Source organism: Aegilops tauschii, chromosome 6, assembly GCF_002575655.3.
Source record: "Aegilops tauschii subsp. strangulata cultivar AL8/78 chromosome 6, Aet v6.0, whole genome shotgun sequence".
Classification (NCBI taxonomy): domain Eukaryota; kingdom Viridiplantae; phylum Streptophyta; class Magnoliopsida; order Poales; family Poaceae; genus Aegilops; species Aegilops tauschii.
In genome coordinates this window covers 40,591,181-40,605,501 of record NC_053040.3, presented here as the reverse complement: position 1 = coordinate 40,605,501, position 14,321 = coordinate 40,591,181, and the positions used below count along the sequence as shown (strand labels likewise).

The following is a 14,321-nucleotide window of genomic DNA, read 5'->3' as shown; positions in this document are numbered from 1 at the left end:
CCCAGTAATATGGGCCAGGATGCAGGACCGTGGTGGGACTAAACTGAGACGCACGCGCACCCAGCAGTGCACAGAGCGTGGTTTCCACGACGGACTGCAACTGCGCCCCACCACAACTACCCCCACGTCCTAGACAAACCGCCTCCCCCACGTCCCCATCCCAGGCGTGAAAAAGCCCCAAATCGACTTCATCACTGCCTCATTCCGAGAACCTCCATTGCCGCTTCCATCTCTTCTGCAAACAACCCACAAACATCTCTCTTCGAAGCCCGCAGTCGCAGGAGGAGGGAAATGGCGGAGGAAGCGTCTGCCAAGCGTCATTGTGGCCAGACGTCCGACCAGAGCGGCAACCTCGACGTCATTCATGTTCCCGGACAGAAGCGCGAGTACACCGTAACCCTCAAAGGGGTTGAGGTCCATGGCAAGGAGACGCTGGAGGTCGTCTGCACCAGCGAACCAGACAAGGCTGATGAGATGATCTTTAGGATCAGGAGGAGCGCCTGCGGCTCGTACCCCCACATCATCGGCGTTGATGTGGAGTTTACCAAAGATGATGAACCTCCGCAGATGGCAGCAGTTCTGCAGATCAGCGTGGAGGGTCTCTGCCTCGTGTACCACATCGCTGCGGTCACAAAATGGTGAAAAATCCTACTCATTCACCCTCTTCCATTCATCAATACTGCTCCCTCAAAATTTCATTAGACTAGTTTCATACTAGATGTACTAGTGTAGTTTGTGAAAATGGATGCACTAGTGCAGTTCCTCAAAGTATATGCACTAGAATATATTTTGAACCTAATGCACTTGATTAGTATCTGAAATTGTTGCACAAGATTAATTTGTGAGCTTGATGTACCAGTGTAGTTTCTCATCTTGATTCATTAGTGTAGTTTCTGAACTTGATGTAGTGAAGTAGTTTCTGAACTTGGTCTGGTGTTATTTTCACCACCAAAAAAACTTAAGAACTTGGTGAAGCAGAGGTATAAGTTATTTTCACCACCAAAAAAACTTAAGAACTTAAAAACTTAAGAATCTGGCATATACGCCTTATTTCAAGCAAATAGATCATTGACTCAACTATATATTCCGAAAAGAAAAATAACATGGTGTACTTGATTTTAATTTCAGAACTTTGTGTACTAGTTTCTGAACTACATTCATCCATGACTTATACTGTATATAAGCATCTACTCCATGTATTATTCACTTGTAAACCGTAAAAAACAGAAGATTAAATCTTGAAAAATAAACACTAGTACTCCATGTATTCATCACTCGTCTCTCCCCTAGCAGGCCAAAGCGCCTCAAAGAGCTCCTACAGGAGGAGAAGTTGTTCAGCTTTGCCGGTTTCAGCATTAAAAATGACAGGGACAAGCTGAAGTTGTCTGGTTTGGAGATAAACCCCAACAAGCACATCGACATTCAGCGCAACTGGAGAGTTCCATACAACGGAAAACCATATGACTCCTTGGCTGATGTTGCAGCCAGCGTCATCCACCTATTCTAAAGCAAGATGAAGAAGAAGATCGACAGGCAGGCAGACCATAAACTATGGGGGGACAGCCCACTGCCAGATTACCTCATCGAGTATGCAGCAATAGATGCGTACGCCACCTACAAGTCGTGGAAGATAATCGACAACATCAAAAGAGGTCTGGAAATTTCAAAAGAGCAGGAAGCGGAACCCTACTACCACTGCCACTATGCGGGATGAGGAGACATCAAAGTCTGCCTTCGTGTTGCTTGCGCTTGTGCTTGTCCTTTATCTTGTTGTTTGAAATTTGTAGTTTGCTTTTCTTGGGTTAAACCAGCTTGTTTATGTCATGTGTGTCAGAGTTGACCCAGTTTGTTTATGTCCTGTTTGTCAGGGTTGAACAAGTTTGCTTATGTCATCAAGTACATAGTTTGCTTATCTCGTTAAATAAGTTTGCTAGCTTCCTATTTTGTTTATCCATCAAAACAAAAATTCAAGTAAATTGTGAATGGAACTCTGTGGCTGCTCTTCAATACTCCCTCTGTAAACTTATAAGAGCATTTAGATCACTATTTTAATAATCTAAACGCTCTTATATTAGTTTACAGAGGGAGTACTAGTTATCAATGGAACTAATCGCAGAAGGTTGTGCCATGTGTAGTTTTGGTTCAGAATTGTATGGAAAAGAAAACAATTACTAGAATTAGAACTAAACCCCATTAACCGAACCTACGAAAAAGGGTCCCCCCCAGCTTTATACTATAAAGCAACATCACCAAGCATCCAACAACAAGTCAAGACAGATTCAAGTTCAAGGAAGTCTCAAATAACCGTTGGGGCAACAGCAAAACAAGCCCCAAACATAACAAGTTCATTTCACAGCGATACATGGCCCATTTACTGAACCTAGATATATATAGATAGGTACGGAAACAAGAGCTAACATACCAAGTTCATTTCACATCGAAACATGGCCCAGCCAGTTCTAAATGAGGTTGATGGTGATCATCATCCTCAAGTCACAGCGACGGGTGTTCGCAACAGTGAGTAGGATGCCCTGACCTACCTGAAGATTCTTGCCATGAAGGAACTTCTTCCACCCCGCCCGGTTGAAGACAATGCGACCGTCCGTGTCCACTGCGTAGGCACAGGTGGTGATGGAGCCCGTTCTGGTAAGGCGTAGTCCAGCGGCCATGCCTTCTTCATGCGGCTCGATGCCACGGCTAACAGATAACCTCTTAGGTAATTTCTGAAAACAGTTGATATGATATATGAGCATGTCACATGCAATTATCAGCAAATCATACACTTCAATACACATATATCATTGGATTCAACACTGAGCATATATATCATCACATCACTACTCTAGACGCTAATCATCAAATTACTACAGTAATTAAGCATATCATTAGTTTACTACATACACTAACCATATCATCACATATTACTACACTACATAAGAATATATCGCATTACTACAACACATGCATACCATAAAAAAATCTGCACTAAATGAATTCTACACATGGCATATCATCACAGTACTACAACATGCATATCATATCAACTAGTACACTTATTAAGCATGCATATCATGTAATTACCACAGTAAGTAACATACCATGAGATGCTATTTAACATTCGTCCTTGTGAGGCAGATCACGAATGGCATCCCGACGTAGTCTTCACATAGCGGAAGCATGTCCCATAGGTTGCACGTTTCATCGCCGCTCAGCCTCAGTCTTTGGGCATAGAGTGCTTCATCAAGTGGGTTCTCATCATCATCTGAATCCTCACCATCGTCCTCCTCATGAACTTCATCCTCACTATCGGAAATCAAATTCAGATAGATAACAGAAATCCTAGGCCTTTCTCCTCTGAAGGAGAAGCTGATCAATTCACCCCCACTAAGACGCAAGCAGGCAATGAAACGATCCCATTCATCTCCTCCAATCTGGGTTATCGTTCGCCCCTTATCGACCTGCATAGTGTACGCCCCCCCAAGAGCGTCGAAGGTCACGGTGTCTCCGACGAGCTCATTGAATGCCAATCTCACATTGCATGGGACGATCTGTGCAAGATAAAAACAAATAACAAACACAATGCATTAGTGGAAATAGCAATAAAAAACAAAATTAATGAACTGTCAAAAGGTTCACATAAATTGTTACCACTGCAAAAACAAAGTAGGCTGGAAGTAGATGCCGAACGGCGTGGCAGTACAAAGGCTGGTCCGGCACCGTGACTTGCACCGTCCACACGGTGCTTCCTCCATTCTACACAGAACATGTTGAACTCTAAGTTGAATTGTACGCTACCATAGTACAATACAAAGATCATACATATGATAAATCATAGTGATAACCTGAAATGCAATTCCTATTAAATTTGTTTACTATCATCTACCTAAAAAGCAATGCCAATGACAATGGCAATGCCAGTATCATCTACCTAATAAATCCCAATCCAATCCAATCCAATGTCAGTACTACATACTATAGTGAAGAACGGATGAATTATTTTGATTTATTTTTTCACACATAGGGCCTCATTTTGATTTGCACAGGGCCTCTCTTTTCCCTGGTACGGCTCAGATCCTACACTAAGACATCCATCAATCTATCAAAGAACCATCATATCCATCAACAAATCATCTACCGCATGTATCAAATAAAATTTCTGGATCAGATCCGCGCCCGGAGGGAGACGCATGCGGTTTGGGAAGGGAAGAAGATTCGCGAGGGGGATGAGGGGAGATCTCACCTACTTGCCAGAGTTGGTGGCGGCCGCGTAGATCCGGCGGCGAAGAGAGGCGTCGTCAGGAGCTGGCGGCGGCGGCGCTTGTCGAGAAGGGGACGAAGAAGCTGGAAATGATGTGGAGTACTAGGTGCACTTAGCCAAATGTGGTACATGTGGTGGCGCATTTGTGTGGATGACAAGGGGACCCCACGTGTCGGTACCCATAAAAAAAATTGGCATTTCCAACTGCCTCATGGGGATTCAAACCAGGGCCATGCGGGCGTGAGGTAAAGGGTCTAGCCAGTTCGGCTGATGCAGTGTGTTCGGCCGAACCAATTTGCCTCTCCTTAAGACATTTATCTAGACACAGGCACACGAAAAAAAACCATGCACCGAGGCTGTGCTCCCTGTGTGGCATAAATGGTCCTGTGAAGCTGCAACTAGGACCAATGTTGATATATGTTGTTATTAGCTAGGGTACCAACACTATATAATGGCTTATGTGATCCTTGCTAGTAAAAAAACCATTATCCATGTTGGCCCAAGTGGCACGTTTGAGTGCAACGTGTCAATATTGGTGCATTTGGCCCTTATGGCATCCGTGAGTCCAAAGAGACCATGATTAGTGAAACACATGAAGATTGCTACACGACGGGCCGTTGGCGTGTCTTGGTATGCACTATGCGTGCTGTTGGGGATCGTTGCGGAATTTTAAAATTTTCTACGCATCACCAAGATCCATCTATGGAGTTTACTAGCAACGAGGGGAAATGAGTGCATCTACATACCCTTGTAGATCGCGAGCGGAAGCGTTCAAGTGAACGGGGTTGATGGAGTCGTACTCGTCGTGATCCTAATCACCAATGACCGAGTGCCGAACGGACGGCACCTTCGCGTTCAACACACGTACGGAGCAGCGACCTCTCCTCCTTCTTGATCCAGCAAGGGGGAAGGAGAGGTTGATGGAGATCCAGCAGCACGACGGCGTGGTGGTGGAATTGCGGGGATCCCGGCAGGGCTTCGCCAAGCGCAAGCGGGAGAGAGAGGTGTCACGGGAGGGAGAGGGAGGCGCCAGGGGCTAGGGTACAGCAGCCCTCCCTCCCCCCCTTTTATATAGGCCCCCTGGTGGGGCGCCGGCCCCTGGGATCCCATCTACAGGGGGGCGGCGGCCAAGGGGGGGAAACTTCCCCCCCAAGTCAGGTGGGGCGCCCCCACCCCAGGGTTTCCAACCCTAGGCGCAGGGGGAGGCCCATGGGGAGCGCACCAACCCACCAGGGGCTGGTTCCCCTCCCACTTCAGCCCATGGGGCCCTCCGGGATAGGTGGCCCCACCCGGTGGACCCCCGGGACCCTTCCGGTGGTCCCGGTACAATACCGATAACCGCCGAAACTTTCCCGGTGGCCGAAACTGGACTTCCTATATATAATTCTTCACCTCCGGACCATTCCGGAACTCCTCGTGACATCCGGGACTCCGAAAAACTTTCGGGTTTCCGCATACTAATATCTCTACAACCCTAGCGTCACCGAACCTTAAGTGTGTAGACCCTACGGGTTCGGGAGACATGCAGACATGACCGAGACGCCTCTCCGGTCAATAACCAACAGCGGGATCTGGATACCCATGTTGGCTCCCACATGTTCCATGATGATCTCATCGGATGAACCACGATGTCGAGGATTCAATCAATCCCGCATACGATTCCCTTTGTCAATCGGTACTTTACTTGCCCGAGATTCGATCGTCGGTATCCCAATACCTTGTTCAATCTCGTTACCGGCAAGTCACTTTACTCGTACCGTAATGCATGATCCCGTGGCTAACTCCTTAGTCACATTGAGCTCATTATAATGATGCATTACCGAGTGGGCCCAGAGATACCTCTCCGTCATACGGAGTGACAAATCCCAGTCTCGATCCATGCCAACTCAACAGACACTTTCGGAGATAACCGTAGTACACCTTTATAGTCACCCAGTTACGTTGTGACGTTTGGTACACCCAAAGCACTCCTACGGTATCCGGGAGTTGCACGAGCTCATGGTCTAAGGAAATGATACTTGACATTGGAAAAGCTGTAGCAAACGAACTACACGATCTTTTGTGCTACGCTTAGGATTGGGTCTTGTCCATCACATCATTCTCCTAATGATGTGATCCCATTATCAATGACATCCAATGTCCATAGTCAGGAAACCATGACTATCCGTTGATCAACGAGCTAGTCAACTAGAGGCTCACTAGGGACATGTTGTGGTCTATATATTCACACATGTATTACGATTTCCGGATAACACAATTATAGCATGAATAATAGACAATTATCATGAACAAGGAAATATAATAATAACCATTTTATTATTGCCTCTAGGGCATATTTCCAACAGTCTCCCACTTGCACTAGAGTCAATAATCTAGTTATATTGTGATGAATCGAACACCCATAGAGTTCTGGTGTTGATCATGTTTTGCTCTAGGGAGAGGTTTAGTCAACGGATCTGCTACATTCAGGTCCGTACGTACTTTACAAATATCTATGTCTCCATTCTGAACACTTTCACGAATGGAGTTGAAGCGACGCTTGATATGCCTGGTCTTCCTGTGAAACCTGGGCTCCTTGGCAAGGGCAATAGCTCCAGTGTTGTCACAGAAGAGAGTCATCGGGCCTGACGCATTGGGAATCACCCCTAGGTCGGTAATGAACTCCTTCATCCAGATTGCTTCTTGCACTGCCTCTAAGGCTGCCATGTACTCCGCTTCACATGTAGATCCCGCCACGACGCTTTGCTTGCAACTGCGCCAGCTTACTGCCCCTCCATTCAAAATATACACGTATCCGGTTTGTGACTTCGAGTCATCCAGATCTGTGTCGAAGCTAGCGTCGACGTAACCCTTTACGACGAGCTCTTCGTCACCTCCATAAACGAGAAACATATCCTTAGTCCTCTTCAGGTACTTCAGGATATTCTTGACCGCTGTCCAGTGTTCCATGCCGGGATTACTTTGGTACCTTCCTACCAAACTTACGGCAAGGTTTACATAAGGTCTGGTACACAGCATGGCATACATAATAGACCCTATGGCCGAGGCATAGGGGATGACACTCATCTTTTCTCTATCTTCTGCCGTGGTCAGGCATTGAGCCGTGCTCAATTGCACACCTTGCAATATAGGCAAGAACCCCTTCTTGGACTGATCCATATTGAACTTCTTCAATATCTTGTCAAGGTACGTACTCTGTGAAAGACCAATGAGGCGTCTTGATCTATCTCTATAGATCTTGATGCCTAATATATAAGCAGCTTCTCCAAGGTCCTTCATTGAAAAACACTTATTCAAATGGGCCTTTATACTTTCCAAGAATTCTATATCATTTCCCATCAATAGTATGTCATCCACATATAATAAGAGAAATGCTACAGAGCTCCCACTCACTTTCTTATAAACATAGGCTTCTCCATAAGTCTGTGTAAACCCAAACGCTTTGATCATCTCATCAAATCGAATGTTCCAACTCCGAGATGCTTGCACCAGCCCATAGATGGAGCGCTGGAGCTTGCATACCTTGTTAGCATTCTTAGGATCGACAAAACATTCCGGCTGCATCATATACAATTCTTCCTTAAGAAAGCCGTTAAGGAATGCCGTTTTGACGTCCATTTGCCATATCTCATAATCATAGAATGCGGCAATTGCTAACATGATTCGGACGGACTTCAGCTTCGCTACGGGTGAGAAAGTCTCATTGTAGTCAACCCCTTGAACTTGTCGATAACCCTTAGCGACAAGTCGAGCCTTATAGATGGTCACGTTACCATCCGCGTCTGTCTTCTTCTTAAAAATCCATTTATTTTCTATGGCTCGCCGATCATCGGGCAAGTCAGTCAAAGTCCACACTTCGTTTTCATACATGGATCCTATCTCGGATTTCATGGCTTCTAGCCATTTGTCGGAATCCGGGCCCGCCATCGCTTCTTCATAGTTCGAAGGTTCACCGTTGTCTAACAACATGATTTCCAGGACAGGGTTGCCGTACCACTCTGGTGCGGAACGTGTCCTTGTGGACCTACAAAGTTCAGCAGTAACTTGATCCGAAGCTTCATGATCATCATCATTAACTTCCTCCCCAGTCGGTGTAGGCACCACAGGAACATCTTCCCGCGCTGCGCTACTTTCCGGTTCGGAAGGGGTGACTATCACCTCATCAAGTTCCACTTTCCTCCCACTTAATTCTTTTGAGAGACTCTTTCTCCAGAAAGGACCCGTTCTTGGCAACAAAGATCTTGCCTTCGGATCTGAGGTAGAAGGTATACCCAATGGTTTCCTTAGGGTATCCTATGAAGACGCATTTTTCCGACTTGGGTTCGAGCTTTTCAGGTTGAAGTTTCTTGACATAAGCATCGCATCCCCAAACTTTTAGAAACGACAGCTTAGGTTTCTTCCCAAACCATAATTCATACGGTGTCGTCTCAACGGATTTCGACGGAGCCCTATTTAAAGTGAATGCAGCAGTCTCTAAAGCATAGCCCCAAAATGAGAGCGGTAGATCGGTAAGAGACATCATAGATCGCACCATATCCAATAGAGTGTGATTACGACGTTCGGACACACCATTTCGCTGAGGTGTTCCCGGCGGCGTGAGTTGTGAAACGATTCCACATTTCCTTAAGTGTGTGCCAAATTCGTGACTTAAATATTCCCCTCCACGATCTGATCGCAGGAACTTTATTTTCCTGTCATGTTGATTCCCAACCTCACTCTGAAATTCCTTGAACTTTTCAAAGGTTTCAGACTTGTGTTTCATTAGGTAGACATACCCATATCTACTTAAATCATCAGTGAGAGTGAGAACATAATGATAGCCACCGCGAGCTTCAACACTCATTGGACCGCACACATCAGTATGTATGATTTCCAATAAGTTGGTTGCTCGCTCCATTGTTCCGGAGAACGGAGTCTTGGTCATCTTACCCATGAGGCATGGTTCGCACGTGTTAAATGATTCGTAATCAAGAGACTCCAAAAGTCCATCTGCATGGAGCTTCTTCATGCGTTTGACACCAATGTGACCAAGGCGGCAGTGCCACAAGTATGTGGGACTATCGTTATCAACTTTACATCTTTTGGTATTCACACTATGAATATGTGTAACATCACGTTCGAGATTCATCAAGAATAAACCATTGACCAGCGGGGCATGACCATAAAACATATCTCTCATATAAATAGAACAACCATTATTCTCGGATTTAAATGAGTAGCCATCTCGAATTAAACGAGATCCAGATACAATGTTCATGCTCAAAGCTGGCACTAAATAACAATTATTGAGGTTTAAAACTAATCCCGTAGGTAAATGCAGAGGTAGCGTGCCGACGGCGATCACATCGACCTTGGAACCATTCCTGACGCGCATCGTCACCTCGTCCTTCGCCAGTCTCCGCTTATTCCGCAGCTCCTGTTTTGAGTTACAAATATGAGCAACCGCACCGGTATCAAATACCCAGGAGCTACTACGAGTACTGGTAAGGTACACATCAATTACATGTATATCACATATACCTTTGGTGTTGCCGGCCTTCTTGTCCGCTAAGTATTTGGGGCAGTTCCGCTTCCAGTGACCACTTCCCTTGCAATAAAAGCACCCAGTCTCAGGCTTGGGTCCATTCCTTGGCTTCTTCCCGGCAACTGGCTTACCGGGCGCGGCAACTCCCTTGTCGTCTTTCTTGAAGTTCTTCTTACCCTTGCCTTTCTTGAACTTAGTGGTTTTATTCACCATCAACACTTGATGTTCCTTTTTGATCTCCACCTCCGCTGATTTCAGCATTGAATATACCTCAGGAATGGTCTTTTCCATCCCCTGCATATTGAAGTTCATCACAAAGCTCTTGTAGCTTGGTGGAAGCGACTGAAGGATTCTGTCAATGACCGCGTCATCCGGGAGATTAACTCCCAGCAGAGACAAGCGGTTGTGTAACCCAGACATTCTGAGTATGTGCTCACTGACAGAACTATTTTCCTCCATTTTACAACTGAAGAACTTGTCGGAGACTTCATATCTCTCGACCCGGGCATGAGCTTGGAAAACCATTTTCAGCTCTTCGAACATCTCATATGCTCCATGTTTCTCAAAACGCTTTTGTAGCCCCGGTTCTAAGCTGTAAAGCATGCCGCACTGAACAAGGGAGTAATCATCAGCACGTGATTGCCAAGCGTTCATAACGTCTTGGTTCTCTGGGATGGGTGCTTCACCTAGCGGTGCTTCTAGGACATAATCTTTCTTGGCAGCTATGAGGATGATCCTCAGGTTCCGGACCCAGTCCGTATAGTTGCTGCCATCATCTTTCAGCTTGGTTTTCTCTAGGAACGCGTTGAAGTTGAGGGCAACGTGGGCCATTTGATCTACAAGACATATTGTAAAGATTTTAGACTAAGTTCATGATAATTAAGTTCATCTAATCAAATTATTCAATGAACTCCCACTCAGATAGACATCCCTCTAGTCATCTAAGTGAAACATGATCCGAGTTAACTAGGCCGTGTCCGATCATCACGTGAGACGGACTAGTCAAGATCGGTGAACATCTCGATGTTGATTGTATCTTCTATACGACTCATGCTCGAACTTTCGGTCTTCCGTGTTCCGAGGCCATGTCTGTACATGCTAGGCTCGTCAAGTCAACCTAAGTGTATTGTGTGTGTTCCGAGGCCATGTCTGTACATGCTAGGCTCGTCAAGTCAGCATAAGTGTATTGCGTGTGTTCCGAGGCCATGTCTGTACATGCTAGGCTCGTCAACACCCGTTGTATGCGAACGTTAGAATCTATCACACCCGATCATCACGTGGTGCTTCGAAACAACAAACCTTCGCAACGGTGCACAGTTAGGGGGAACACTTTCTTGAAATTATTATAAGGGATCATCTTACTTACTACCGTCGTTCTAAGCAAATAAGATGCAAAACATGATAAACATCACATGTAATCAAATAGTGACATGATATGGCCAATATCATTTTGCTCCTTTGATCTCCATCTTTGGGGCGCCATGATCATCTTCGTCACCGGCATGACACCATGATCTCCATCATCATGATCTCCATCATTGTGTCTTCATGAAGTTGTCACACCAACGATTACTTCTACTTCTATGGCTAACTTGTTTAGCAATAAAGTAAAGTAATTTACATGGCGTTATTCAATGACACGCAGGTCATACAAAATAATAAAGACAACTCCTATGGCTCCTGCCGGTTGTCATACTCATCGACATGCAAGTCGTGATTCCTATTACAAGAATAAGATCAATCTCATACATCACATATATCATTCATCACATCTTCTGGCCATATCACATCACAAGGCACATGCTGCAAAAACAAGTTAGACGTCCTCTAATTGTTGTTGCAAGTTTTTACGTGGCTTCTATTGGTTTCTAGCAAGAACGTTTCTTACCTACGTAAAACCACAACGTGATATGCTAATTTCTATTTACCCTTCATAAGGACCCTTTTCATCGAATCCGTTCCGACTAAAATGGGAGAGACAGACACCCGCTAGCCACCTTATGCAACTAGTGCATGTCAGTCGGTGGAACCTGTCTCACGTAAGCGTATGTGTAAGGTCGGTCCGGGCCGCTTCATCCCACAATACCGCCGAAACAAGATAAGACTAGTAGTGGCAAGAAAAATTGACAACATCTACGCCCACAACTGCTTTGTGTTCTACTCGTGCATAGTAACTACGCATAAACCTGGCTCATGATGCCACTGTTGGGGATCGTTGCAGAATTTTAAAATTTTCTACGCATCACCAAGATCCATCTATGGAGTTTACTAGCAACGAGGGGAAAGGAGTGCATCTACATACCCTTGTAGATCGCGAGCGGAAGCGTTCAAGTGAATGGGGTTGATGGACTCGTACTCGTTTGTGATCCAAATCACCGATGACCGATTGCCGAACGGACGGCACCTCCGCGTTCAACACACGTACGGAGCAGCGACGTCTCCTCCTTCTTGATCCAGCAAGGGGGAAGGAGAGGTTGATGGAGATCCTGTTGGAAATATGCCCTAGAGGCAATAATAAATAGGTTATTATTATATTTCCTTGTTCATGATAATCGTTTATTATCCATGCTAGAATTGTATTGATAGGAAACTCAGATGCATGTGTGGATACATAGACAACACCATGTCCCTAGTAAGCCTCTAGGAGACTAGCTCGTTGATCAATAGATGGTTACGGTTTCCTGACCATGGACATTGGATGTCGTTGATAACGGGATCACATCATTAGGAGAATGATGTGATGGACAAGACCCCATTCACTTGAACGCTTCCGCATCGCGATCTACAAGGGTATGTAGATGCACTCTCCTTCCCCTCATTGCTAGATTACTCCATAGATTGATCTTGGTGATGCGTAGAAAATTTTGAATTTCTGCTACGTTCCCCAACAGTGGCATCATGAGCTAGGTCTATGCGTAGTTTCTATGCACGAGTAGAACACAAAGTAGTTGTGGGCGTAGATGTTGCCAATTCTTCTTGCCGCTACTAGTCTTATCTTGTTTCGGCGGCATTGTGGGATGAAGCGGCCCGGACCGACCTTACACGTACGCTTACGTGAGACAGGTTCCACCGACTGACATGCACTAGATGCATAAGGTGGCTAGAGGGTGTCTGTCTCTCCCACTTTAGTCGGAACGGATTCGATGAAAAGGGTCCTTATGAAGGGTAAATAGAAATTGGCATATCACGTTGTGGTCTTACGTAGGTAAGAAACGTTCGTGCTAGAAACCTATACAAGCCACGTAAAAACTTGCAACAACAATTAGAGGACGTCTAACTTGTTTTTGCAGCATGTGCTATGTGATGTGATATGGCCAGAAGATGTGATGAATGATATATGTGATGTATGAGATTGATCATATTCTTGTAATAGGAATCATGACTTGCATGTCGATGAGTATGACAACCGGCAGGAGCCATAGGAGTTGTCTTTATTTTTTGTATGACCTGCGTGTCATTGAATAACGCCATGTAAATTACTTTACTTTATTGCTAAGCGCGTTAGCCATAGAAGTAGAAGTAATCGTTGGCGTGACAACTTCATAAAGACACAATGATGGAGATCATGATGATGGAGATCATGGTGTCATGCCGGTGACGAAGATGATCATGGTGCCCCGAAGATGGAGACCAAAGGAGCAAAATGATATTGGCCATATCATGTCACTATTTGATTGCATGTGATGTTTATCATGTTATGCATCTTATTTGCTTAGAACGACGGTAGTAAGTAAGATGATCCCTCACTAAAATTTCAAGAGAAGTGTTCCCCATAACTGTGCACCGTTGCGAAGGTTCGTTGTTTCGAAGCACCACGTGATGATCGGGTGTGATAGATTCTAAGTTCGAGTACAACGGGTGTTGACGAGCGTAGCATGTACAGACATGGCCTCGGAACACATGCGAAACACTTAGGTTGACTTGACGAGCCTAGCATGTACAGACATGGCCTCGGAACACAAGAGATCGAAAGGTCGAACATGAGTCGTATAGTAGATGCGATCAACATGGAGATGTTCACCGATGATGACTAGTCCGTCTCACGTGATGATCGGACACGGCCTAGTTTGACTCGGATCATGTATCACTTAGATGACTAGAGGGATGTCTATCTGAGTGGGAGTTCATTAATCAGATGAACTTAATTATCATGAACATAGTCAAAAGGGCTTTGCAAATTATGTCATAGCTTGCGCTTTAGTTCTACTGTTTAAGATATGTTCCTAGAGAAAATTTAGTTGAAAGTTAATAGTAGCAATTATGCGGACTAGGTCCGTAAACTGATGAGTGTCCTCATTGCTGCACAGAAGGCTTATGTCCTTAATGCACCGCTCGGTGTGCTGAACCTCAGCGTCGTCTGTAGATGTTACGAAACATCTGACATACACGTTTTGATGACTACGTGATAGTTCAGTGCGTATTGCTAACGGTTTAGAATTGAGGCACCAAAGACGTTTTTGAAATGTCGCAGAACATATGAGATGTTCCGAAGACTGAAATTGGGATTTCAGACTAGTGCCCACGTCAAGAGGTATGAGA

At 45.2% G+C, this 14,321-nt stretch overlaps 1 protein-coding gene across 1 annotated transcript; it reads left to right on the top strand.

The window, feature by feature from the left end:
• Nucleotides 1-291: 291 nt before the first annotated feature.
• LOC141025777 (uncharacterized) lies at nt 292-1,507 on the top strand. The gene is made up of 2 exons (XM_073501701.1): nt 292-638; nt 1,369-1,507. The coding sequence occupies exons 1-2, from the start codon at nt 292-294 to the stop codon at nt 1,505-1,507; spliced, it is 486 nt and encodes a 161-aa protein (XP_073357802.1).
• The last annotated feature ends 12,814 nt before the right edge of the window (nt 1,508-14,321 follow it).

Bases quoted from the DNA above. Each gene is read 5' to 3' on its own strand.
- LOC141025777 (XM_073501701.1), top strand. From the start codon at position 292: ATGGCGGAGGAAGCGTCTGCCAAGCGTCATTGTGGCCAGACGTCCGAC. The intron at 639-1,368 runs GTGAAAAATCCT...TAAAAATGACAG, and splicing joins ATCGCTGCGGTCACAAAATG to GGACAAGCTGAAGTTGTCTG.